Here is a 25,784-nt window from a genome sequence, read left to right as displayed (position 1 = left end):
CTTTATTACTTCATCACACAAATGGGGGGACCCTGCAATGGTAGCCCAGAAGGGTTGGGGGAAGAGGGAAGCAACAGGTGAGGTTGTTGCAGGGACACCCCCTAGAATGGCATGCAGCTCATCATTTCTGAGGAATCTGACATGGAGCGACTGTGCTCTCTGGTTCTCTGATATACTGGTTCTCTAGTACACTTGCCCCATACTCTAGGCAGGACTGACTCTGTTTTTAGATACAACATAAAGGAGGGAATGACCCGGGGGGTCATTCCCATTTTTGTCTTTGCGCCCCGGCCGACCTCAGCGAAGGTCAGCCAGGAGCACCCATGACAGCAGCAGATGGTACAGAATGACTGATAACCGTCATCTCATTGCCAATTTACAATGGCACAACAGATGGTACAGAACGACTGGTAACCGTCTCTGCTACCTTGCAAAAGCAAATGAATGCTGCTGTGTAGCACTGCAGTACCGCCTCTGTCAGCGGCATCCAATACACATACAGTGACAGTGACAAAAGGCAAAACAGGCTCCATGGTTGCCACGTTGTGGCGTCTGCCAGTGCAATCCAGGGAAAAAGGGCACGAAATGATTGTCTGCCGTTGGAGGAAGGAATGAGTGACGACATTTACCCACAATCAGCCGCGACACTGTTTTTGCACCATCTTGCACTGGGATCTCAACCCAGAATTTCAATGGGCGGGGGGGACTGCGGGAACTATAGGATAGCTATGGGATAGCTACCCACAGTGCAACGCTCCAGAAATCGACGCTAGCCTCGGTACATGGATGCACACCACCAAATTATTTGCATGGCCGTGTGCATTTGACTTTATACAATCTGTTTTACAAAACCGATTTATGTCAAATCAGAATAATCCTGTAGTGTAGACGTACCCTGAGGCTGAAGACTCTGGGCTGGATTATGATCCCACACTGCTGATGATTTGGAGTCATTCCACTGAGTTTTACTTGAGCAAAACCAGTGTGAGAGCCAGACCAGCCTATTCAATGACCACAACACATTCTAGGGAAAGCCTAAGAATTTCACCCAAATGTAACACAGAACTACACACAAACATCAGAGCTGAGATATTCAAAGATGCCTAGTGGATTTGGATGCCCATCTCTTAGGCTGAGAACAACTAAGCACATGCTTTGCTTTAAGCATGTGTGTAATCCCAATGAAATCAATGGGACTATTCACGTGCTTACAGTTAAGCATGTGCTTAAGCACATTGCCGGATTGAGACCAGAGCGCTCAGCACCTTGCGGGATCAAGCCCTGAGGTGGCTTGGAAAATCTCAGCCCAGGGAAATTTCTTATTGTAAAAATATTCTTTTAAAAGGTTTGCAGTTCATTGAGACTGAGTAAATGTCATGCATGTCTCTGTGCTATTGCCTACTTAAGAAGGCACAGAGACTGTTAACTCATATGACTCTGATGGATTTACAAGCCTAGAAAAAAAGTTGAACAATGAAAAAACCAGAACATTATTTTACACCCTCTGTATTCCTTCTGTGTTTTACTGCTAGGTATTGCTATAACTCATTTAGCTTAAAAGCTGCAGGTTCTTAAAAGATGTGAGATTTTTTTTTTAAATCTAGAGGGATTAAAACTATCCACTGCACAGAAAAGACTATTTGCCTCCGGGAGTGCAGGAAGAGGGGGGGATTAAGATGGGGAACACTTTAAGAAGGCTGCTTCCTCCATGCCATTATGAGTCTATGGGTATCGAAGGTCTTCGTGAAGCCCTGCAAACTGAAATCATCACTTTGCAAAGCTCTATCCCTAACACTTTTGAGTGATCCCATGCAGTAGAAACTTGAATGGGACTGATGGGAGTTGGATGGAAGCGCATTGAAAGGAGGTTTGGCTTCTTACCAGGGCACTGAGTGGAGAAAATGGGATATGGTCTTCTTGTGCAAAGTGCAATGACCTGAAAACATATTGGAAGAGCCATAAAACTCCCTGGGAATTGCTTTCTTTCCTCTGAATTGATTTACAGTAGCAATTCTGGGCTCTGAGAATCGATAAAGACATACCTAAAGTATTTGCAAACGTTCTGTGAATCATATGCACTGTACATTGACCAGTCTTAAAAATCAGAGAGAGACTCCTGCTGACCTAACTTTTATGAACAGCCTCATTTATTTCACTTACATTATTTGCAGGAGTAAAATGAATCATTTGAAACAAAAACCACAAAACAGGTATTAGACAACCAAATTGTCGTCTACAAAAAACGATATTTTAAGATTGTCTGTGACTGCAGGATCATTCTCCCTTCATTGTGCTTTCAAATAATTGAATTTAACTAGTGCACCTGGTGGGGGGAAGAAGTCATCCATTGTTTTTGCAAGGCATTATTTCAACAGGATGACAACGTTGGATTTACAGGAGGATTATTATTTCAGAGTTGCAGTGGCTCATTACTTTGGTCCTTGAAAACGTGTCATTTTAAGACCCCATAAATTTTTCAGGCATGGCCCTGGTATAAATTATAGATTAGGTATAGCAATGTATACACACACTGGGCGCAATTAATAATGCATAACAAACTGTGAGATAATAAGCTTGTGTTTTTAAATTATTTAGCATACATCAGAGTCTTATACTAGCCTCCATTTATATACCATTTTAAATGAAAAGTACATTTGCTTTTGAGATGTTTTTTGAAGAAAAAAATCATAAATGTCATAGGTGAAAGCCATGCAAAGCAATTTAGCAAGACACACTAGGTCATCTCTCTCTCTCCTCTGATTCATGCAAACTGAGCATAAACTGTGGGGCCATGAACACAGATGATTACATCCTCCTTACAGTGCTGGGACTTCCTTCCTCCAGGCACTAAGGTTACCACTGAAGTCAATGGAAAGATTCCAGTCAACTTCAGCGGGAGCTGGATCAGGCTTTAACAGGACAAGAGTCTCTCCTGTTGTGCTGCCATTGGATTTCCTCTGGCATGGCAGCATGGCATATGTGATTCCTACAATGGTGGTGAGAGCAGCAGCTGGTCACAGAGCTTATCGGCCATACTGAAGGGTTTGCAGCAGCTTTATCTTGCACAGAAAATGTCCGGCTCTTACAGAGAGAATCGTGCCATGCAGAGTGACTGATCTCAGATTCCACCCTCCATTCATGTATGAACTATGGCATGTCATGACAAAATACTGCTTAGCTGCATTGCTTTGCAATGTGGCTTCCCTGGACCTTTTCTATATAATCTATGGCTATCCACATACCTCCTAAGTAAAAGGGATATAGAGCCCACTGTTTGCATCCTTCAACTAGCTTTTGGGGTTAGGGCTATGAATTAAAAAGAAAAAGCGATAGGAAAAAAGAACGCTCCAGTCTGAGACTGGGAGTCTGGGGTTCTATCTACAGTACAGGACTTGCCCAAGGTCATACAGAAGGTCTGTGGCAAGTCCATATGATCTTGGGCAAGTCACTTACTGTCACTGTGCTTCAGGTTTTTCCATCTGTAAATAATAACACTTACCTACCGTATTTACGTGGGGCCGAATGAGTTAATGTTTGTCAAGTGCTTTGAGGTCTTAGAATGGGAGGCGCTATAGAATTGTAAAGTATTAACAATAACGTGCTCTACTGGATTGAGCTAAAAGTTGCAAACTTGCAATGGGCCTGATTCTGACCCTGTCAAAATCCATGACAAACTCTCAATGACACCAGTGACAGGAAGCACAGTGTCCATTTACTGAAACAATCAATTTTCATGCAAAAGAATTAATTCCTTGCCATCTCTCACACAGATGGAGTTTTTGCCATTACAATGCAATGGGGGAAGAGCGGCTGGAAATGCACTTAATTTAGGTTTAAATGGATGAACAGATTATCCAAAGCAAAGACACCAAGATAAAATGACCATGCCGTCCTCAAGTCCCTCGGTTATACTTCAATATTACAGTGCCACACATGCACTGCAGTAAGCGTCCTAGATCATTCTTTGCCCCGAATGTACTGAATTCCATACTGAGGTGTAATGAGCTGTAATGAGCTACAGTAGCCCTCAAGAATTTACAAGAGAGGCAGCTGAAGGGGAAGAAGAGCAGGGCAGATGAAGGCTTAATGTAAGTTAATGAAATAAGGAGAGAAGACAAGGAATGAGAACGGGGAGAAATGAAGAGGGGTTGATGAATAGGAAGTGAACAATAGAAAGCAAAAAGGAGAGCACGTGGAGGAGAGAGGGAAAAAAGGAGCAAAAAGAAATAATTGGACTGATGGGAAATGGTGCTGAAAAAGAGAAGACAGTTGAGGCAACTATCACATAGGACAAAGATGAACCACCCTCAATTGTTATAACTAATTCACATGGTCAAGTTATCTGCCTGTTTTCAGTGGTCAATATCTGATGCTCAAGAGGAAGGCATCAGTTAGAAACCCTAATGGATTCCAATTGGTTGGTGGCCTTCAATGTATGCATTTGTAGGAGCAGCCTTTGAACTATCACATAACATTCAAAGTAGAGGGCAATGAAGGATGGATAAGGCTAGGATATTTACTGTTCCACATATGAGCACATAGTGTTTGAATTAACAAGGCGACATTGTCCTTTGCCTGGAGGCTCTCCCACATTAGCTTGTTGGAAGTGTTTCATATGTCCTCACACACACATCTATTAGAAAAACATCCATGAGATTATCAAATTTCTAGTCTCTGCAAAACCAAAGATGAATTTGTGATCAGAGGGAGTATGGTATTATACAGGTACAATGTGAAATTCTGGTTCCATTTAAGTGGAACTCCCATTGACTTCAAGGGGAATATAGTATTCAGAGGGACTGCTCCCACCCCTTTCTGCTGACAGCATCAGTTCAGGAATCAAACAAGAGTAGATGGGAAGGTCAAGTTATTTTCTACTATAAACCAAGCAGCTGAAAAACTACAAAGTAACCTTGTGTCTAGGACTTGTTTAGGGGAAAAAATCTGCACTGATTTATTATTCTATCAACTTCAGTGGGGTATTTAAAGGTGTAAATCAGTGGTGAATGTGGTCCCTTAGTCCAGAAAAAATTATCTTTTAAAACCCTAAAGGCCTTTATCTGTGGCATACCTTTCTACAGGATTTCTGCATTTTTTAAAAAAAGATATAAAACCTCAGCAATTCAGGGCAAAGTTCTCTACAGTTTCCTAGTGAATTTACAATACAGGAAATTACAAACTTACACTTAGCAAACTACCAAGCTGTGCTGCAAACATAATGGCTAAGATTGCAATACTCTTTTTGTCTATGACTGGGCTCTGCATGTAAAGTCATAATACGACAAGTTTTGTGAGTCACTGCTAAGTAGCCAAGTAAAATGATGAATGGCTGAAAGGGTGTCCCCAGTGATATTGTTGGCAGGAGCACTCAAAGCTAATGTTATACCCTAAACATATTAGACTGTTTGTTTAGGGACTGATCCTGCATTGCTTACGTACCCATAAACTCCCATTGACTTACATTACCATTAATTTTGATGGTAGCTTTGGATACATAAATAATGCATGTCTGGGTACTCAGAGAAATACATCTGGAAAGGTTACAGAGTACATATTTGTGTCTGCACCTTTCAAACATCTACAACTGGGGAAACTTTTGATCTACTACATATTAATGCCCTGCTAAGAAGGGAGCTTGACTTTGAATATGAAGTGCAAAAAAAAAAAAAGGCTTATAAAATGAATTGCTGTTTTGCACTAAATCTTTTGGCCCAAGTAAAAGCTTCGCCCAGTCCTGAAATCATTTCCATTATGTGGTAAGGGGTAGGATGCAGATCCCGTGGTGCACTACAGGGCACAACACTATGCAGGCTCTCAAGGCAGGACCTTGAAAGGGGAGGTTAAAGGCATTGTCAATGGGTCACTGACTACAGAAAGGATCTCTCCGAAGCCAATATAAAGGCAGAGTTGCCTCCTGCCCTGCCCTGAGGTTGTGGATGTGAATGTGTGTGGGAGGATTCTAAGCCTGCCAAGCCTGCACGTGATCCTTTCCTCTGCATGCAAGTCATACACTTGTGGTAGGGAGTGAGTCCAGATTTCAGATTTACTATTGCTTTACTAAAAAGTACAGTAGCAGCTTTAGGATTGAAAAAAGAAGGAAAGAAGTTAATTAAGAGTTTGTATAAACAAGCTTATCAAATGATAGCATTAGAATGACTGACAATGAGTTATTTTTGCATTATATTTGTGCACTTAAATTCTATTAACGTAAAAAAAAAAGTTAGCGCTATTCCTAAAGAGACGCTGGTGATGAAACACAAAAAGGAAGCATTTTGAAAGTTTAAGGAAGATATATATTCTGATCCCAGATACCATGGCATTCACACTGTTACTTGTTATTATTATTATTTTTATAAAGTTTATTTTTAAAATCAAAGTAGAAAATTACATGAACAAAAATATGTAATTTTTAGAAATGTATTAAGTTTATCATGTATAGCCCATGAGCTGTTAAAATAGTTAACTGGTCTGTTCTTTTCATATTTCACACAAATGGGAGGCCAACACTGATTAACTACCCTCAAAATTAAAATTCCTTATTACTGCCAATTTAACTGTAATACAAGCATTGAAACATTAGTCTGTAGATAGACAAGAGATTAAAATTGAAGTCTGTAACATACTGGATCTAATAGAGGAAACATGAAAGCAGAGATGACCAGAATGGTCCATGGAGAATTAGAGCAGGAAGAGCACTCTGTTGAATGACACCGTATTCACATACACTAGCCTGTTGATATAATTGTTACTTCCTGAAACAAATCTTACAACATTTTGAGGACCTGAATATGCTCCACTGGAGTCAATGGATTCCCATTGGCTTCAGCAGGAACAGGATCCAGCCCACAATCTCTAAAATAAAATGAGAGAGAGAGAGACAGAGAGAAACACAGAGAGAGATATATTACAGAATACTACATGATCTTAACTGACATGAAAGAGAATACAAAAGATTCAATGCACAAAATCCAGTGTAGAACGTTCAGCAAATATGTCATGTTCAACAACAGCGTTTTGACATATCTCATTGTTTTTCCAAAAATGGAAAAACATCTATTATCATCATCTATTTTTACAGGCTGTCATTACTATCAAGAACACTTTGAGCTAAGCATGCTAAAAAGATATCTCCTTTTTTTATGCAAACTGTGTTTTGTTTTTGTACTGCTAAAGAACATTACAGCAAAGGGCACACTCTGCTGGTCAGAAGCACCCTTTACACAAGGTGCCTTTTAGAGATACTCTACAATGACTAAAAAAACAATCAAATTATAGGGGATCAGGATCTGAAGTGGTTACTCGCTAACAGGTTGCTATCTGACTTTTTTCATAATCTCAGATATTGGGGAACTTGTCTATGACACTCTCACTATGTGCAAACTCTATCACACTTCTCAAGTATCAGATTAATTGATGCATACAGCAGGTACATTTGCTGAAAAAAGTTTTTAAAAGCATTATGTCACTGTTCAAAACTCTTTACCTTGGGCTTTTCATCCAGTATTTGCTGACGAATCTCCTTGTGTTTTTCTACAAGTTTCTCCTGTCTTTTACTCTGAGCATCTTCTAGCTATAAGAAAACAGCAAAAAGTTCTGTTTCACCCAGTACACAAACCTGCTTTTTTCCAATTAAAAATATTATAATTCTCTAATGACAACTTTTAATACAGTTGTGTTATCCTCTTTTTGATATGCACCAATGACTGCTGCTGTTGGCAATAGTTCTTTTATGGGTGCCTACACCACACACTTCACAGGAGAGACAAGGTGGTTGAGATAATTGGATTAACTTTTGTTGGTGAGAGAGACAAGCTTGTTTCTCCGATATCCTGGGCCAGACTTGGCTACAACAACACTGCATATAAACTTCACAAGAGACATTCAGAGTCAGAGTGTAAAATATCTGTGACAATGTAACGCTCTTAAAAACAATATTGTATTGTATTTTGTTGCAAACTTTGCTCCCCATCCTGCAAGGAGCCTTGTATGGCTAATTCCTGCACTCAAAAGGAACTCTTTGCAGGACTGGGGCCTTGAATAAGGAAACATGTTCACATATTTTTGTACAGAACTTGGGCCCTAGTTCAGCAAAGCATTTAAACATGCACTTGACTTGCATGGAAATGAAACACGTGCTTAAAGTTAAGCATATTCTTAAGTGGTTTCCTGTATTGGAGCCTTTGTGAGCAAAAATGACCCAGCTGTTGAATTAAAATAGTTCTGCACTGAAGACCTAAAGAAATTAATGGGAGTTTATTTTGCATATTTTTGATTTGAAAATATTTTAACCCACATTTCACAAAGCAAAATTTGGGGTTCAGTACAACATAAAAACAGTTAAAACCATAAAACAACTAACATTTTCTCTTGAGTTTCCATGAAACAAAAGTATTTTATTTTGCAGAGTTCTGCTTTGAATGCTTATGCATTCCAGCAGTTCTACAAACCCAATAAAGAATAAGGCATACACTGTAATTAAATGTTTTTTGGATCTCAGAGTTCTTTAAGCCATCATTGCATTCTTGAGACACCTAACCAATTTACAAAAATGTTTCTCCAATACCTGACGGCAAGAGGCCGTACATGGTTTCCATGAACAAAAACTGCACAAAGATCAAAATAAATCTAGATTCAGATAAGAAAAATAATTTAATTCCCCCAGTCACTGATTGTTCAAAAAAAGACATAAAATTCTAATTTCATATACAATAATATACAAATAATCTGTATCGCAGTTGCACAAAACGTTGAAACCTTAAATTAAAAATAAAAAAAAATGGTTACTCACCTGTACAATAACAGTTGTTCTTCAGGATGTTTTATGTACTTATACATTCCACCGGAAGTGTATCTACATCCAATGCACCCAAGTCAGAGACCTTTGCCAGCAGTACCAGTAAGTACCTGCCTAGTGGTACCTTTATTGGAATCAGATATAGTGGGAATAAAAGCCTTTCCCCCTGTGCTGATAAAGAGCTTCCTCTATTGCACCCAGATCCAAGAGACTGTACGTGTTGCATTCATACAGCCTTGTGAGATGGGTCCCTGAAAAGGGACGGGGAAGGAAGTGAATTGGTCGAGAAGAGATTTCTGTCCATGCACTGTGAAAGAAACGCAGGCAGTTTCCAAATGGGGAGCCAAAACTCTGGAGATGATTTACGGTCAGTATGCTGTCTTTGACTGTGATGCCAAAGTGACTGTTCTGAAGCGGAGGTCTGGTGAGAAAGGCCTGCTGTGGACTAAGCTGATGGGCAATATCTAGAAGACTTAGATCTCTGTCTAGAATGATCTTAAAGTTCATATTGTCCCTGTGGTCTGAACTATTTCCTCTTCATCACTGGGGTACAGATATTGAGACAGCAAAGAGTCGCAAAGGAATCTTCACATGCACACCATGAACATCAGTCTTTTGAGAAAAGAGCTTAGTGTCCTCAATGGCAAGTTTTCTATTTTATTTTGAAGTTCCCTTTGGATGCAGGAGGCTTTAACTAACAAGAATACCTCATTGAGACAGGTGTCACCATTGAAAACGAAGCCATTTCAGCTATGTCGATAGCCATTTAGAGATGCCTGGGCAGTGAGGTGACCTTCAGAGGCTATAGCCAAAAACTGTTCTTTACATTCCTCTGGCAACTTATCTGTGAATTTAGAAATTGCCCACCAATTAATAAAGGAATTCTTGTCCAATAAAGCCTGACAGTTTGACACACTAATTTGAAGGCTTATGGAAGTATAGGCCTCTCTACTGTATAAATCCAATCTCTTAAATTCCTTGTCTTTGGGGGTAGCCTTGGGGAGCAACTGCCTCAATTGTTCATTCATCACTGTGACAACTAAAGAATCTTGGGTAGGGTGAGTGAAAAAATAATTGTGTTCTTGCTGGGAAACCTGATATCGTCTATTCACACATTTGGTAGTAGGTGGAAGTGAAATAAGTGTCTGCCAAAGAGTCTTAGGAGGTTCCAGCAGGGTTTCGTTAATGGGAAGGTTGACCTTTCCCAGTCTGCAGGATATCTAATAGCTTGTGCAGATTATCTTGCAAAAGTTCCACCCATGCTCCTAGGGAAGCAGCCACCCTCCTTCTAAAGTCCTGAAAGATCTTAAAGTGCTCAGGCAGAGCTGAAGTTGACTCGAGTGCAATGGAGTCATCTGCAGAAGAGGAGGAATAACTTGGAGCTCTTCTATTGGGTCCTCTTGGTCTGGGTACTCCAAAGCCGAGTGACAGGATCTCATGGTTCCACAGGAGCATCACTAGTGCTACAGGAGTTGGAAGAGGTGACTTCCTCCTGGATTATGGAGCTGATGGAGTCCAGAGGGCCTGAGAGCCGTCCAAGAGGCCCAGTATGGCCAAAGAGACTATAGCAGTGTTTGCAATGTCTGTGGTGGAGGGCACCATATGAGGGCATCTGTATGAATAACTCATCTGAATGAATAACTCATCTTGCTCCATGGGTCATGCATGCTTAGATCCATGTGGAGATCTCAAAGACCTCAGAGATAAAGGTCTATCGTTGTCCGAGTCTGATGATGAGGAAAGATAACTCTCTTTTCATTGAATGGACAGGAAAGTCCAGTGGTTACTGATGGAGTCCTGGGCACAGGAGATACACAGTGCTGCACCAAAGGTAGGATGAAGTATCTAACGGTGCTGGTGGAAGTGGACAAGCACCAATAATGAAGGTAAATTTTCTGTTGCTGGAGCTGGTTTTGGATTCACCAGTGTTGGGGTTAAAGATCTCTCCACGAAGGAAGAAAGCACTGGTCTTGACAGCCCCAGTGGAGCTAGCATCAGCAGTGCAGCCTCAGATAGTGTACAGGGAGTGCTGAGTTGGCACCGGCGGACTTTTAGCACCATTTTTTGATATGAGGAGTGCAGCTTATCTGCTTCAAAGTTCTGAACCTGTTGAGAAGGCCGCAGGAGAGGAAGTAGATCTATGATTCTCACACAAAACTAGCTTTGGAGCCATGGCAGCTGGAGGGGCCCTCCTTGAGGAGGAAATTTCTACTCTCTCATCGTAGAGATCATGCTCTGAAGAGGGATGCATTGCTTTTTCAAGAAGATAAACCTTAAATCAGAAATCCCTCTGTTTCTTTGCTCTCATAGGGAATGAGGTACAGATACGGTATTTGTCCCTCACGTGTCCTTTGCCTAAACAAATTAGACAACTGTTGTGCCTGTCAATGATGGGGATGAGGGCCCTGCGACACATTTCTGCCCGGCAAAAGCCTAAGTAGCTAAACTATAACTATACTAGGTGAACTATAACTACGTACAAAGAGAGGAAATTCTTAAGTTGACTAACCAAGGCTCATGAATGCTGGGGAGCTCTAAATATCGCCATGGGTGGTGAGAGGGAACTGAGAAGAAGGTGGCGACTATGCCCCTTTTATGCCCTGGCTCTGTGCCTGGAAAGGGAACGCGTCCCCTAGTGGTACTGCTTGCAAGGTCTCCGACCTTAGTGCATTGGGTGCACATACACCTACAGTGCAATGTATATGCTCATAATCACTCCACGGATAACTTCCAGTCAAACTGTAATCTGTAAAAGTTGAAGTTTTACAAATAACGTAAATACAACAGACTGACGTACCCTCTTTATGTACTGCACCACTTCCTGGATATATGATCGAATCATTTCCGTCTTCTCCCTAGGGACAAGGGATCAACAAATTATTGCAGTCGACAAAATTAAATCAATATGTTTGTCAGTTCAGATAAATCAATACCCAATGTGATAGACTCTGCCTTGAAGACACAGTTCTGTCTGTCCGTCCACCTGCATTTCTAAAGTGTCTAATATGTTAGAATCAGGGTGTTGGTGTTATATCTTCAGAAACATCCTGAAATGTCCAGATCTGTGACTTCCTGCAATGAAATTATTTTCTCTTGCTTGCCTTTAAGCCCTGATAAAGTCAGGCAAGTCCTGCTCTCAGTTAGTCGTTCTGCTGTAGAATATCGCTCCTGCTGCAGCTTCTATGTGGCAGCAGTGTTCTTTTAACTGTGACAATGGAATACCAAAGAGAACACACAGGACATCACCTGGCACATGTTACTCAACATGTTATATTATACAACATTCCGTGTCAGTGAGCAGGTACTGTGAACGAAATCCAGCCACACTGTAGTCAATAACAAAAATCTCAGTGACTCCAGTAGGGTCAGGATTTCACCCCATAACTTTATTACGTAAGCCATGGAGCTCTGGATTCAGTTGAAACATTTGAATTTTAGAGGTGCCTATGAATATACTATGTAGGCCTTGGATAGGGGCTAACTCTACAATGGCAGACAACCTAGCAGGCCAAATGAAGGCTCACAGAGCTTCTCTGTTAATGTGATGGTTTAGCTGGTAATGTGCTGCAATATTTTAGGGGTAGGGCACAGCTGCTTGTCTTCTGCTTTTGAACTGCATTGTCTTGTTCTGCTCCATAACAATGCTGCTGTGCCATGTTGGTTAACCTCTCAGCTGCCACACTGACTGGGAACAACAAAAAAGAGGTTTCTACTGACCTATTTCATTGGTTTTCTTTACAACCACTTTAAGAGGAGGCAGGAGTACTTGGGCAGGAACATCTCAGCAGCTTCATCTGCAGTGACCTTTTAGACAGTTTTTTTTCAGGACAGCCTGGCCAGAGTTAGTCCACACTGCCATAGACATAGCAGGGACAGTGCAGATACATTAGAAATCAGTGGGACTTAGGTTCCAAAGCCACTTATGGGCCTTTGAAAATTTTACCTGTGTCAATATAGGCCCTGATTCCGTACCGTTAAAGTTAATGGGAACTTTGCCCTTGACGTCAATGATCACAGGATCAAGCCCACAGTGAACATGCAGCTTATTAGAGATGATGCATGTAGTAATTTGAGTATATAGTGTAAGACGTTTCTTTATTGTTTGTGAAGTTCACAGAGGGGGGAGAAAACTATCCCCAAATGATGGAGTAGCTGCAATATTTCAATAAAATCGAGGAGCACTTAAGCGGTTAAACAGAATTTTGAATTGCTTGGTAAACCTACCTATACATAAGGAATTAAAATATGTTGCTTCCAGGTAGCTATGCAAACCCTAGAGAGAGGGGAAAATTAAGGATAATAGGAAAATGAAAGCCTGCAAAGCTTGGCACAATATATTAATCTGGGCATATTTTGATTTCCCACATTTGTGAGAGAGCATCCTCAAATACCTAATTGGCACAGGAGGTCTTGACGGGATCCACTGGGTTTGCACACAGGTCCTGCTACCTCTTTCAGTGGGGAGGGGCAAACTGCGTCCACTTGTTGGAACAGCTGGGGAGAAACATAATGAGTTTCCTGCTCCTTTTGCTGCCTCCACTGGATTTTCCTGGGCAAGGAGTTTGAGGGAGCTGCCTTAGGGACTTTTACCTGCCTACTTTTGAACACCTACGTTGATATATTTCAATAATCTCTCTACAGGCAAATCATTTCATGCTGCAATGGATTTTACTGTTAGAACATTTTTCATAATGTCTAACTGGTTTTTCCCAATTTTGTTTCTGTGCCATTATGCCAACTTTAACCACCTTAAATAATTCTTCCCCTTTTACACTATCACTTTTTATTCCCATTTTGTCATTCTCTCTTTAGAAGAATTTAATTAGCAGCCCAATGTCTGTTCTCAGGTCATACGCTGTAGTTCTTTTATCTCTGTAGCCCATCTTTCATTTCTATCAATAAAAATATGCATTTCTTTTTCCTACAACAAGAAGCTCCAAACCATACACAGTGGTAATACTATATTAAACATTGTATAATCGTGGCTCTGTGGAAAAGCTTGGGGGGTTGTTTTGGTTTTTTGTTTGTTTGAGTTTTTTAAATTATTTTGCAGGGTTTTTTTAAAATTTGGTTTTAAATATTACAAAGCATCAGGCTCCTGGGTAGAGTTAGGCAGGACTAGTGGCAGGAGCTCAGTAGGCAGAACAAGCACCGGAGTTCAGAGTCAGTATCAGAGTCAATAGTCAGGCCGAAGGTCCAGCTGAGAGGCAGAGCTGGGGAAAAGTCGGAGATCAGGCTGAGGGTCAATACTGGGTAGCAGGGTCCACGTAGGAGTCAAGGTCCAAATCAGAGCAAAAATCAATACCAGGACTCAGGAACAGGAAATACAAGGTGGTCACAGTAGCTAGCTGATAACCCACATTGGACACTTCTTGAAACACTGCTTGGGTTTATATAGAGCAGCAAGCCAATCAAGCTCCATCTCACAAGCCCCTTGAGGTGGGACTTCCTGTGGTTGGTGTCCAGAGCGGGTCATGGGTGGGGATACACAAGTGAGTTACAGCTGTTACTGGGTAGCAGTGCAGAGGTGTTTCCTGTCCAGCAACTCTACAAGCCTGGGTCTGAGACCCACTAGGCCTTACACAAAGATTGATAACTAATAATAAATACAGTAATGCAACCTAAAATGTCCTATTCTCTCTTTGATTTATTTACCAAAAAGGAATTGAGGAAAACAAACAAATCCTATTTACTGCACACTAGAGGAGGATATAGCCCACTTACCCAGATATATTATGTGCTTATTTGTGAGCCATAAATCAAATCAATATTTTTGCACCTTTTTACAGATAGTGCACCCACAGAACTCTATTCTTCTCACTTCCACTGTTGAAAAATCAGGAGTAACGCTAAAGCTCTCGTGAAAGAAGGATTGATAGCACAGGATCTGAGGTGACATTACAAAACTACCACAAACCTTCTATTATAACGATGCTGTTTGTTTCATTCAGAAATGAGTTAATAATAGGTAAAGTTAAAAAGAAAGGAAATTCCTACCCAACAAACTCTGTTAAGGTGAAATGAAAGCCTCAAGAACTGTCAGTAGTTTGAGTGCATGCTATCATTCAATAACATTAAAAAAATTTAAACATAGGAAAAGGTCATATGCAGGTCAGGTTGCATTTCTCAAACAAGGCACCCAAACTACTTGAACCCTGCGCCCATGGAGGGGCCCGCCTGCCACATTCCTTTCCTTGTACGCTGCATATAAAAAAATGGTCCACAGAACATTCATTTTATAGTGTGTTTTAAGGGTGTCTCTCAAATCCAGGCCTAATCCCACGAACACTCCCACACGAGTCACTTTACAATATTGATTTGAAGCCAATGGTCTTATTCACTCACGTGTAGAAGTGTTCGTGGGATCAGGGCCTAGGTGTGCCATTCTGTTACCACGCTGACCTTTTCATGAGGATTCTCTCATTTGACACATAGTGTAGTGCAAAAGCACACCCGTCCAGCTGGCAAAGCACTACATGTGGAGGAGAGGTTTGGATTCATTCAATGGAAGGAGGCATGGTTTCTTTGGTGACCCCTTACTGCCTGCATACTGATCTTCTAGTTGAGGCTTTTCTTTTGATGTCACATGGACCAAATGTCCTTGAACCTCTTCATAAAATTGAACACAATTTTAGAATACACTTACTCGTCCACTTGATTTTTATCTTTGGATTTAGCTTCTGTGATCTTCTCCTGCCTCTTCTTGTCCATTTTCTTCTTTAACTCCTTCTTTTCTCTACAGGAAAGAGAAATAAAGATAAGCCTATACAAACATACGTATTTCAACCAGAAGTTAGATGCTGAAGAAGATTTAATTAGTTATATGAGGGTAGCATCTTACTTTTCACAAGTCTCTTTCAGTTTCTTTAACTGGCTGCTCTGACATTCCTCTGCCACATCTGTCAGCTTCTGAATGAGCTGAAAAAAGCAAAACAATGAACATTTTACATTTTTTCATCATAAATAATCCAAGATTTCTTCAAAGATGTAGTGTGGTGAACACGTGCAATGTTATACCATCACCAGTATGTATATGTGATTAAAAGTTAGTAGCAGTATTACCAGTTAAGCGTGAATTGTCTTCTTGAGGACTGTGGACTTACACATAAAAATCTCATTAGCTTCCAAGTGTTTTCCTACTTCTGAACAAGAGTAATTGTGGTCATTGATAAATTACAACTGACTCTCTGTGCCTTTGTCTAGTTCAGTTTCTCTGCAAGTGTGGTATACAGTTGCCATGACCAGAACTCTGTTATTTGTAACAATTTTGATTTTTGTGTGGCCAGGTAGAAGTAATAGATTCATGTATATTGGGTTAGAAGGGACTCTTTGCTCATACCTAGGAAGCAAGGACTACAGGTTAAAACACAGGACTGGGAGTCAGAAGAGCTGAGTTCTGGCTCTGCCAGACACCTGTTCTATGAGTGGGGGCAAATTTAAGGCCAAATTCTGTTCCCATTGAAGGCAGAAACAAAATCTCTATTGATTTCAGTGAGAACAAGAGTGGTCCCTGCTAAAAAAACCCAACCCAAACCTCTCTATGCCTCAGTTTCCCCATCTGTAAATGAGGGAAATAATACTTCCCTACATCATATGAGACTAACTTCACAATATTATGAGTCATAAAAGGATCACTGATATATTTCACTTGAAGACCACTATAGGAATAATTCAGTGAAATAATCAGATACACATTTAGAACCATGAAATAGAGAACGTATAATAAAGGGTAGTTAGTAAAATCCAAATTTTATTTCCTATTTGCAGAAAACAAAAGGAGGGTATTAGGTATAAACCCTCTTCTGGAACTACAGAATAACAAAGTATACAACTAAGACAGAATTCTCATTTGTCTATGAAACAAATTTTCATCAGAGAAAATAAAGCTCAGAGGAAACTGTCAGAATGTTTCTTATTGAAAAAGTAATTATCATAACACTTCATAACAGAACAATTCAGAAAATGTAACCAAGCTTGGGGAAGAGTCATTATGTGTTTTGAAATGTAAATGTATGCAGGGAAATGAGTTTACAGACAATATGAAGCCCCACAAAATAATTATATACTAGTCCAAAATGGTTGTTTGCACAAAAGTAATACAAATTTAACATTCCAAATAAAAAGATAAGACACAGTCCATTTTAGACACAGCTCATTACGAAAACCAAGGGCGGTTTCCTGAGGACATTGGAATAATCATATAACTGTTCATCAGGGTGAGCAAGGGGTTTACTTTCTGGTCTCCAACTGCAAACATAAAGGCACATTGCATATTACTCTGCTACAGTTAACCTGTGGTATGTTATGTAGGGCTGCACAGAGGATTCAGGGGGCTTGGAGCAAAGTGGGGGAGCTGTGGCACTGGTACTCACCCGGCGGCGGTCTGGGTCTTCGGCAGCATTTCCGCAGTGGTAGGCGGCCCTTCAGTCACTCTGTGTCTTTGGCAGCACTGAAGGGCCCCCCGCCGCAGAAATGCCACCGAAGACCAGGACCGCCGCCAGGCCAGGGCTTGCAAGGCCCCTGCAGGCCTGGGGAAAATTCCCCAACTTGCCCCACCCCCAGGCAGCCCCGATCTTATGTAGGAAGGGACACAATACTTCAAAATGATACAGATATGCAACTAATGCTACACGAAAAATGGTATATGACTTTCTGTTATCTGGGAAATAGCTTGTGATCACATAAACACAGACCAGACTATAAAGCCCAAGGGGGTAGTGATAAGGGTCTGAACGCCTTCTTAACATTGGCATGTCCTCACTTTGAGTGCGTAACTATGCAATGTTCTCCTCACAGCTTCTTGGCAGTGGAATGCATCATTCAACATTGGGAATACCAAGTGCTTACCAAATCCTCATGTCGTTCAATGATGATTTATCTCTTAAGAGTGTGCATGTGAGGAAGAAAGAAAGGCGAAGGCAAACGAGATAGAGCAATCTTGAGAGAGAAAGCGAGAGCCAGTCTTGTGTCTGGCCTGGAAAGGAATTCGAATGCTGACTCAGATTCAGGACCTATTCAAACCTGCCATTAGCAGAAAGTGCCACTGAGAATCAGTTCACTATGTATCTTGAGAGATAAAGAAATATTGCTTGGGCAGAGGTGATTCCAACTTTTAAGATGACCTCAAACCAGCTAGGAGAAAAATCAAGTAGAGAGCATTTCAGAAATAGCGAATTCCCACAATGGCTAGTAATTTTCACCAAAAGCAGTTCAATTCCTCTTGACCTAGGAGGAATGACTATCCTCAATAGTTTTTCCTATGCAGTATATGTAACATGACAAAATCAAGAGAATGACGACAAGAGAAATAAAATCAGTGGGCGAGATTCGGTTCCTGCTCATACCCAGGCCAGCCCACTGGTCTTAAGGGCAACAATTGGCCCCAGGCCAGGAAATATTTATTTATGGGTCAGTTAAACATGCTAGTATTTGCTAACATTTGAGTACTTGACTTGTATCCTTAACATTTATTTAACATAGTTTTTTTGTTCTGCTTTACATATCGTTTTACATATATAGCCTATGCACAAAATTGTAACCATGGTACCTAATGGAAAGTTTGAAGAGCCTCTTTTATTAAGAATTGAGGATGAAGAAAAGATTGGGATACGCTAAATTTTTAATTAACCTTAACTCAATTAACTTTAACTCAATTAACCTTGAATTAACCTTAACTCAAATGAATTAAGATATCTACTTATAAATAGGGCCATTGATTAACCGCAGTTAACTCATGCAATTAACTCAAAAAATTAATCACAATTAAAAAAAGGAATTGCAATTAATCGCACTGTTAAACAACAGAATATCAATTGAAATGTATTAAATATTTTTGGACGCTTTTCTATATTTTCAAACGTACCAATTTCAGTTACAAGACAGAATACAAAATATACAGTGCTCACTTTATATTATTTTTGATTACAAATATTTGTACTGTACAAACGATAAACAAAAGAAATAGTATTATTCAATTCACCTCACTCAAGTACTGTAGCGCAATCTCTTTATCATGAAAGTCTAACTTACAAATGTAGTTTTTTTGTTACATAACTGAACTAAAAAACAAAATAATGTAAAACTTTAGACTCTACAAGTCCACCCAGTCCTACTTCTTGTTCGGCCAATTTCTGAAAAAAAAATGTCACCTGAAAGTGAGAATAGGCGTTTGCATGGCACTGTTGTAGCTGGTGTCACAAGATATTTATGTACCAGATGCAATAAAGATTCATATGTCTCTTCATGCTTCAGCCATCGTTCCAGAGGACATGCTTCCATGCTGATGATGCTCGTTAAACAAATAGGGTGTTAATTAAATTTGTGAGTGAACTCCTGGGGGGAGACTTATATGTCCCCTGCTCTGTTTTACCCACATTCTGCCATATATTTCATGTTATAGCAGTCTCCGATTATGACCCAGCATATGTTGTTTGTTTGAAGAACACTCTCACTGTAAATCTGACAAAATTCAAACAAGATACCAAAGTGAAATTTCTAAAGATAGCTATAGCACTTGACCCAAGATTTAAGAAACCCAAGTGCCTTCCAAAATCTGAGAGGGATGAGGTGTGGAACATGCTTTCAGAAGTCTTAAAAGAGCAACACGGGGTTGCGGAAACTACAGAACCCAAACCACCAAAAAAGAAAATTAACCTTCTGTTGACTCAGACGATGAAAATGAACATGCATCGGTCCACACTGCTTTGGATTGTTATCGAACAGAACCCATCATCAGCATGGACTCATGTCCTCTGGAATGGTGGTTGAAGCATGAAGGGACATATGAATCTTTAGCGCATCTGGCATCTAAATATCTTGTGACGATGGCTACAACAGTGCCATGCAAATGCCTGTTCTCACTTTCAGGTGACATTGTAAACAAGAAGCAGGAAGCATTATCTCCTGCAAATGTAAACAAACTTGGTTGTCTGAGTAATTTGTCTGAACAAGAATTAGGACTGATTGGACTTGTAGGCTCTAAAGCAAGGGTCAGCAACCTTTTGGAAGTGGTATGCCGAGTCTTCATTTATTCACTCTAATTTAAGGTTTTGCATGCCAGTAATACTTTTAAACATTTTTAGAAGGTCTCTTTCTATAAGTCTATAATATATAATTAAACCATTGTTATATGTAAAGTACATAAGGTTTTTAAAATGTTTGAGAAGTTTCATTTAAAATTAAATTAAAATTCAGAGCCCTCTGGACTGGTGGCCAGGACCTGGGCAGTGTGAGTGCCACTGAAAATCAGCTCGCATGCTGCCTTTGGCGTGCCTACCCCTGCTCTAAAGTTTTACATTGTTTTATTTTTTAATTTTTTTTGTACATAATTCTACATTTGTAAGTTAATGTTTCACGATAAAAAGTTTGCACTACAGTACTTGTACGAGGTGAATTGAAAAATACTACTTATTTGTTTTTTACAGTGCAAATGTTTGTAATAAAAAATAAATACAAAGTGAGCACTGGCCACTTTGTATTCTGTGTTGTAATTTAAATGGATATATTTGAAAATATAGAAAACATCCAAAAATATTTTAAAATGCATTGTATTATTGTTTATTAGCACAATTGAGCAATTACTCGTGATTAATCTTTTAATCACACAACTAATTGCAATTAATTTTTTTAATCGCTTGACAGCCCAACTTGTAAATTCTCAGAAAATCCAATCTACACTCAGAGAGTAAGCACTGAAAGTTTGTTGAGGATATACTGCATTTTTCACACAAAACAAGGCTTCTTTAAGTGCAAAATCAAACTCCAACCTTAACCATGGAGTCGTGAACAGCACCTTCGTAATGTGAAATGAATAATAGCTGTCCATGAATGCAGCATAAACACTTTCTCCGTATAATCACACATCTCCCATTCACCAAGACAAGTTATCAGATACGTGAGAGCATTCCATATGTATTTCACACAATGAAAGAACTTTGAAGAGACAATACATTTGAACTCGGTAGTTTTAGAAAATGGCAGAGTCCCTGACACCCTTTAGGCCTCGATCCTGCAACGAGTTTTGCAGGCAGATCCCAGCACTCACACAGAGCTCCTAATAGGGATGGGACCTTAATTTGCACAGTGTGACCCAATCAAGATCCCTTGTATTACAGCAAGCAGGGAGTTAGCTTCAGACTTAAATCTCACATAGTTGTAAGAGGCAGAGGGCATGTCCACGCTACAAATACTGCATCGGTGCAGCTGCACTGATCCAAATGCAGAGGGGAGAAGAGCTGAAGCAGTGGGGAGATGGGGTGGGAGAAGTAGATTAAGCCAAGGAGAGGCGGAAAGGAAACTGGGACTGGAGGCTGGCAGGGGAGGGGAGAGAGAAACTGGGGCTGGCTGAATGAGGGACTTGCAGTAGGAGATGGAGCCTGGGATTGGTTTGCAAGGGGACTGGGACTGGGATCCAGGGAGAAAACTGGGATTGGTCTTGTCTACACTACCGGGGAAAGTTGAGCTAAGCTATGCAATTTGAGTTACATTAATAGCGTAACTTAAGTCGACGTCGCTTAGATCTATTTACTGCGGGGTCCACACTATGCTATGTTGACGGGAGAGCGATCTGCAGTCGATTTAGCGGGTCTTCACTAGATGCACTAAAGCAACTGCCGATGCATTGATCACTGCATGTCAATCCCCTGGTAAGTGTAGAAAAGTCCTAAGTATCTTTGGGTTCCATTGTATTAAATGCAAAGTTTATGTATTACTGTGGGCTAGGATTGTATGTTACCTCTGTAGGGGGGAGATGTGATGTGAGGCGTGGGAGTTCAAAGGACTATCCTAAAAATGTGCCAGACAAGAATGGACAATAAGTGTTAAGTGGCTTTCCTCGGGTACGCCTGGGGAAAATTAATGAAAGTTTCCCACCTGTGGTTATGCAAAACTCCTGCCTCTTGAAGCTATGTCCTGTGGCTATGTCTTTGTCTGCTGATTGCCTGTTCCCAGAGACTGGAGATCAAAGGCCCAAGGGGTGTAAAGAAATGGCTGAACTGCCCAGTCTGGCTTCTGGTTCTGAATGTGAGACAGCGATAACCTTGCAACACTGGAGAAAACCCAGCTTTGGGTTTTGAAGGACTGACATCTACCAGAGCCCAACGTTGGAGTTGGGGGTGACCTCTGGTAAGCTTTTTAGCAGGTAGGTTCTTTTATTGTTTTTAATATGTTTTCTCTGTAATGCTTCCACCTTAAGAATAAATGTGCTTGGTTAGAAGGAGCTGAGTGGTAACTCATAACTGCTGGCAATCACACTGTTCATAGTAATCAGAGAGAATGCAAAGTGCAGATCCTGGCTGTTTAGGCAGTCTGGCTTGCTGGGGATATCACAGTGTAAGGCAGGCAACTGTGCAGCTTTAAAAAACCCTGGTCAGAAGAGAGTCAAATGCAGGACTCTGCTCAAGTTAGGTGACGGCTGGGAGCCAGAAGCCTAGAATGGCTGCCCCTGATGGACGATGAGGGGGGAAACAGGTGCATCTGCCCTGAAACTGCAACAGAGGGAACAAAGTAAAAGGGGAAAGGAGACAGATCAGACAAGGAACTCAGGTGCGAGGGGAGAACTGGGATAAGGGTCGCAGAAATCAGATGAGGAGCCTGAGGACGGAGATTGAGACTGGAAACCAATTGGGATGGAGAAAGAGTCACAGCAGAAGGCCATGGTGAGAGAGAGAGATACAGACAGATTGGACGAGGAGCTGACAGCAGGGTGGGAGCATGGCTAGGCAAGGAGACTGGGGACAAAATACTGGGTGGGTGGGGAGGTGGGATGGGGGTAACTGGAAATGGGTAAATAAGGAGATAGGGACTTGAGACTGGGACAGTTTGGAGTCTGGATGGGTCAGACTAGGACTTGATGGGCAAGGAGACTGGGATGAGACACCTGAGGAGTGGAGACTGGGACAGGTTGGAGCAGATGAGTCAGACAGGGTCATGCGTGGGAAGAAAAAACGCAGAAGAGTTTTTACCTCTCCCCCATGAGCACACTCCCTTCCAGAGCTCTGAATGGAACTCAAGATTCCTGAGTCTCACTGTTTCTCGTCTGTCAGCAAGCATCTGTGAAACCCATTCACGAAGGGTCCCATCACCTCCAGTGCTGCGCCGGATACAGCACGTCAACCTACTCTGTTAGCTGAAGTGGTAGAGGTCTGTAGCATGGATCTAAAAGTTCCAAACCTGCTGCTGATCCACGTGGTGTCAGTATGATTCCACATGATGAAATGTCTACTTTTTCAGTTTGCTTTTTTTAGAAAATTTGGGAAATTACACTAAAAAAAAGCTACATTAAAAGAACATTATTAAAGTTGAAAAGTCAAGCACCCAAAAATTAGGAAAAATTAGAAATTAGGCAGAACTAAGGTTGCTCATCCCACCCTAATTTGACCCCCTTTTACATATGCATTATGATACAGTCTAATTACATAATTACATTCAATTTTTTTCCAGAGGGAAAAAAATCTATATCTATCTTCCTGAAAGGTACGAACGTATCAACAAACTATAGCAAAAGCAGCAAAGAGTCCTGTGGCACCTTACGGACTAACAGACATATTGGAGCATGAGCTTTTGTGGGTGAATACCCACTTCGTCAGATGCATGAGACATCAGCAAAAGGATACATCAACATGAAAAGTTCCCACCCAAACCTCTATAGAAAATAAACTGAAGACATTTTAAAAATGAAAACTACTGACATTACAGAAGGGTTGTTTACGTTGTTTTTTTAACAGATGAATATTAACAATTACAATACTATGTGTACTGTATAGAAGCAGCCAGATTCTGTTGGACTTGCCCTTCAAAGAATCTTGCTGCATTCACGGGGGTTCCAGGGCAGCCACTCAGTGTTTTTAAGCACAAGTTTTTTCAAAAACTGTATTTTAAACAAGAGTCTGCATTACAAATGGTCCAAGGTCTACAGTGCAAAATACAAGCCAAGTCCTTGATCCAGCAATCCCAAAAAGTGGATCTCTGTGTGGACCCAACTGCAAGTTAGGGACTGAGGGAGAAATCCTGGCCTGGTTAAACACAATGGCCAAGCTCCCCTGGACTTATATGGGGACAAGATCTCTGCCTTAACTTTGATGATAAACTACAAAAGAGGCAGGGATGACAAGTGCACTCCTACCCTTTCTTGCTTTGCCAGTTAATTTTTATTAGTTCTGTGTTTTTCAAAAATATATAAGTATCCAGTCACTTTATAAGACTTACGTATATAATAAAAAAATAACTAAGTATATTAAATTGTGTGGATTTTTTCACATCATGCAACATCATACTTTTTTTGCTTTTCATGACCTTTGATGTATGTCAGAGTACACAAAGCTTTTCAAGTAACAAGAGAACACGTAGCTCTTTGTGAGAAATGAACAGAAAGAGAATTTCTCAATTACCTTAAGGACAATGTATTGCTTTGAGTGCTGGCAGAGAGCCAAGACAAAGGATTTTAAAAAGACTTTATCAATAACATGTTATATCAAATGGAAATTTTCTAACTGCAATTTTTTCTAAGCCTGAGCACTGTAGCTACTTAAGAAACGATGGCAGAACAGTAACACTGGGTCATAGGTGGACTACATCTGTAGCCGTTCTTATGATGGGCTATGTCACCTTGAGGGTGAGCGCTCGAGATAGGAAATTACAAAGTGTAACTTCAAACACTACAACTTGTTGACTAGCTGCTAGCTGGAGCATAGAAGGAAGCTAGAAACACATACTTTCTCAGAGAAACAAAGAGATGGAAACAAAGAAACGGAACAGACAATTAAATAGGTCCTCTGTGTAAGATACCTAGATAGTTCCCATCACTGTAGTATCTGATCAGCTCTCATATTTAATGTATTTATCCTTGCAACAACCCTGTAGGTAAAGAAGTTCTATTAACTCCATTTTACAGATGGGGAACTAAGGCAAATAGAGGCTAACTGACTTGCCCATGCTCATACAGTTAGTCTGTGGTAGAGCAGGGAACCCAACCTGGGGTTCCAGAGTCCCAGGTTAGGGCCCTAACCACTGGACATTCCATCTCTCCTTCTTTTGCCTCTGTTTAACTTGTATGAGTCAGGATGTTCCACCCACTCCACAGACCTGCCAGAGCTTACTTCTATTCTCGTCTTGCTTACTGCTGATTAGTAAGATCATTGTGTGCCTTATCAAAATACCCCATGAGGTTACAATTTCCTTGAGGCTTCTCCATCTCTGGCCCAGTCCTTTCAATGATAATACAACCCGCAGTGGCAACTGTCAATCAACAAATAAGTAAACCTCCAAGAAAAAATATTTTCACCTATGTCACACCTTGTGAGCAGGATTTTCAATAATAGTAAATACCTAGCTCTAATATAGCACTTTTCATCCATATGTCTCAAAGCAGTTTACAAAGGAGGTGTGTACAATTGTTCCACTTTTACCATTGGGGAAGCCGAGTGCTTGTGGTTGGTATAATTCTGCCCTTGTTGAAATCAGTGGGAATTTTACCATTGACTTCAAAGGGAGCAGAGTAGACCAATGCTGAGTGCATCTGAAAATCTCACTTGGTATATTTATATAGCTCATAAAAATATTCTTGGAAGCCATGGAACTGCTTTGGCATTCCATTCTATATCTTCTGCTTGCTCTAAAAGTTCAATAGAAATCGATATACTTCCATGAAAAGTTTCAGTTTTTACAAACTGGCATTGGCTGTAAAAAATCCCTGACCAACTCTGTGTGTATGTAAGACTGTCAGTTTATAATCCGCCCCGAGCAAGAATCAGTGCACATCTGCACAGCTGCAGGAGTAGACCAGACTATTAGTCACAATTCCCTCCCTGCTCGCTCCCTTGCTCCACAGTGGAAGCAGCAGGTTTACATTCCCTCCAGCGCTCACTCAGCTCTGCTGGCTGGAGTGTTCAAGTTGGTGAGGAGTGCCAGAGTTTGGCTTCACCCATTTCTGGGTGGTAAGAGGAGAAGCAGTGGTCCCATGGAGGCTACTCTCTTTCCCACCTCCCTGTGATGC

General features: G+C 40.8%; 1 protein-coding gene across 2 annotated transcripts in view; it reads right to left on the bottom strand.

Annotated features, from left to right (window-relative positions):
* Nucleotides 1–25,784, bottom strand: part of PLCB1 (phospholipase C beta 1) — a 663,557-nt gene that overhangs the window by 86,952 nt on the left and 550,821 nt on the right. For both annotated transcript variants that reach the window (XM_050952023.1, XM_050952024.1), the window contains exons 28-31: nt 15,636–15,712; nt 15,441–15,530; nt 11,592–11,649; nt 7,484–7,570 (exon numbers count right to left, since the gene is read on the bottom strand). In XM_050952023.1, the coding sequence (XP_050807980.1) occupies nt 7,484–7,570; nt 11,592–11,649; nt 15,441–15,530; nt 15,636–15,712 (312 nt within the window). The remainder of the gene's footprint in view (nt 1–7,483; nt 7,571–11,591; nt 11,650–15,440; nt 15,531–15,635; nt 15,713–25,784) is intronic.

Source organism: Gopherus flavomarginatus, chromosome 4 (genome assembly GCF_025201925.1).
Source record: "Gopherus flavomarginatus isolate rGopFla2 chromosome 4, rGopFla2.mat.asm, whole genome shotgun sequence".
NCBI classification, from domain to species: Eukaryota; Metazoa; Chordata; order Testudines; family Testudinidae; genus Gopherus; species Gopherus flavomarginatus.
The sequence above is the reverse complement of the archived record's forward strand: the minus strand, read 5'-3'. Positions and strand labels throughout refer to the sequence as shown.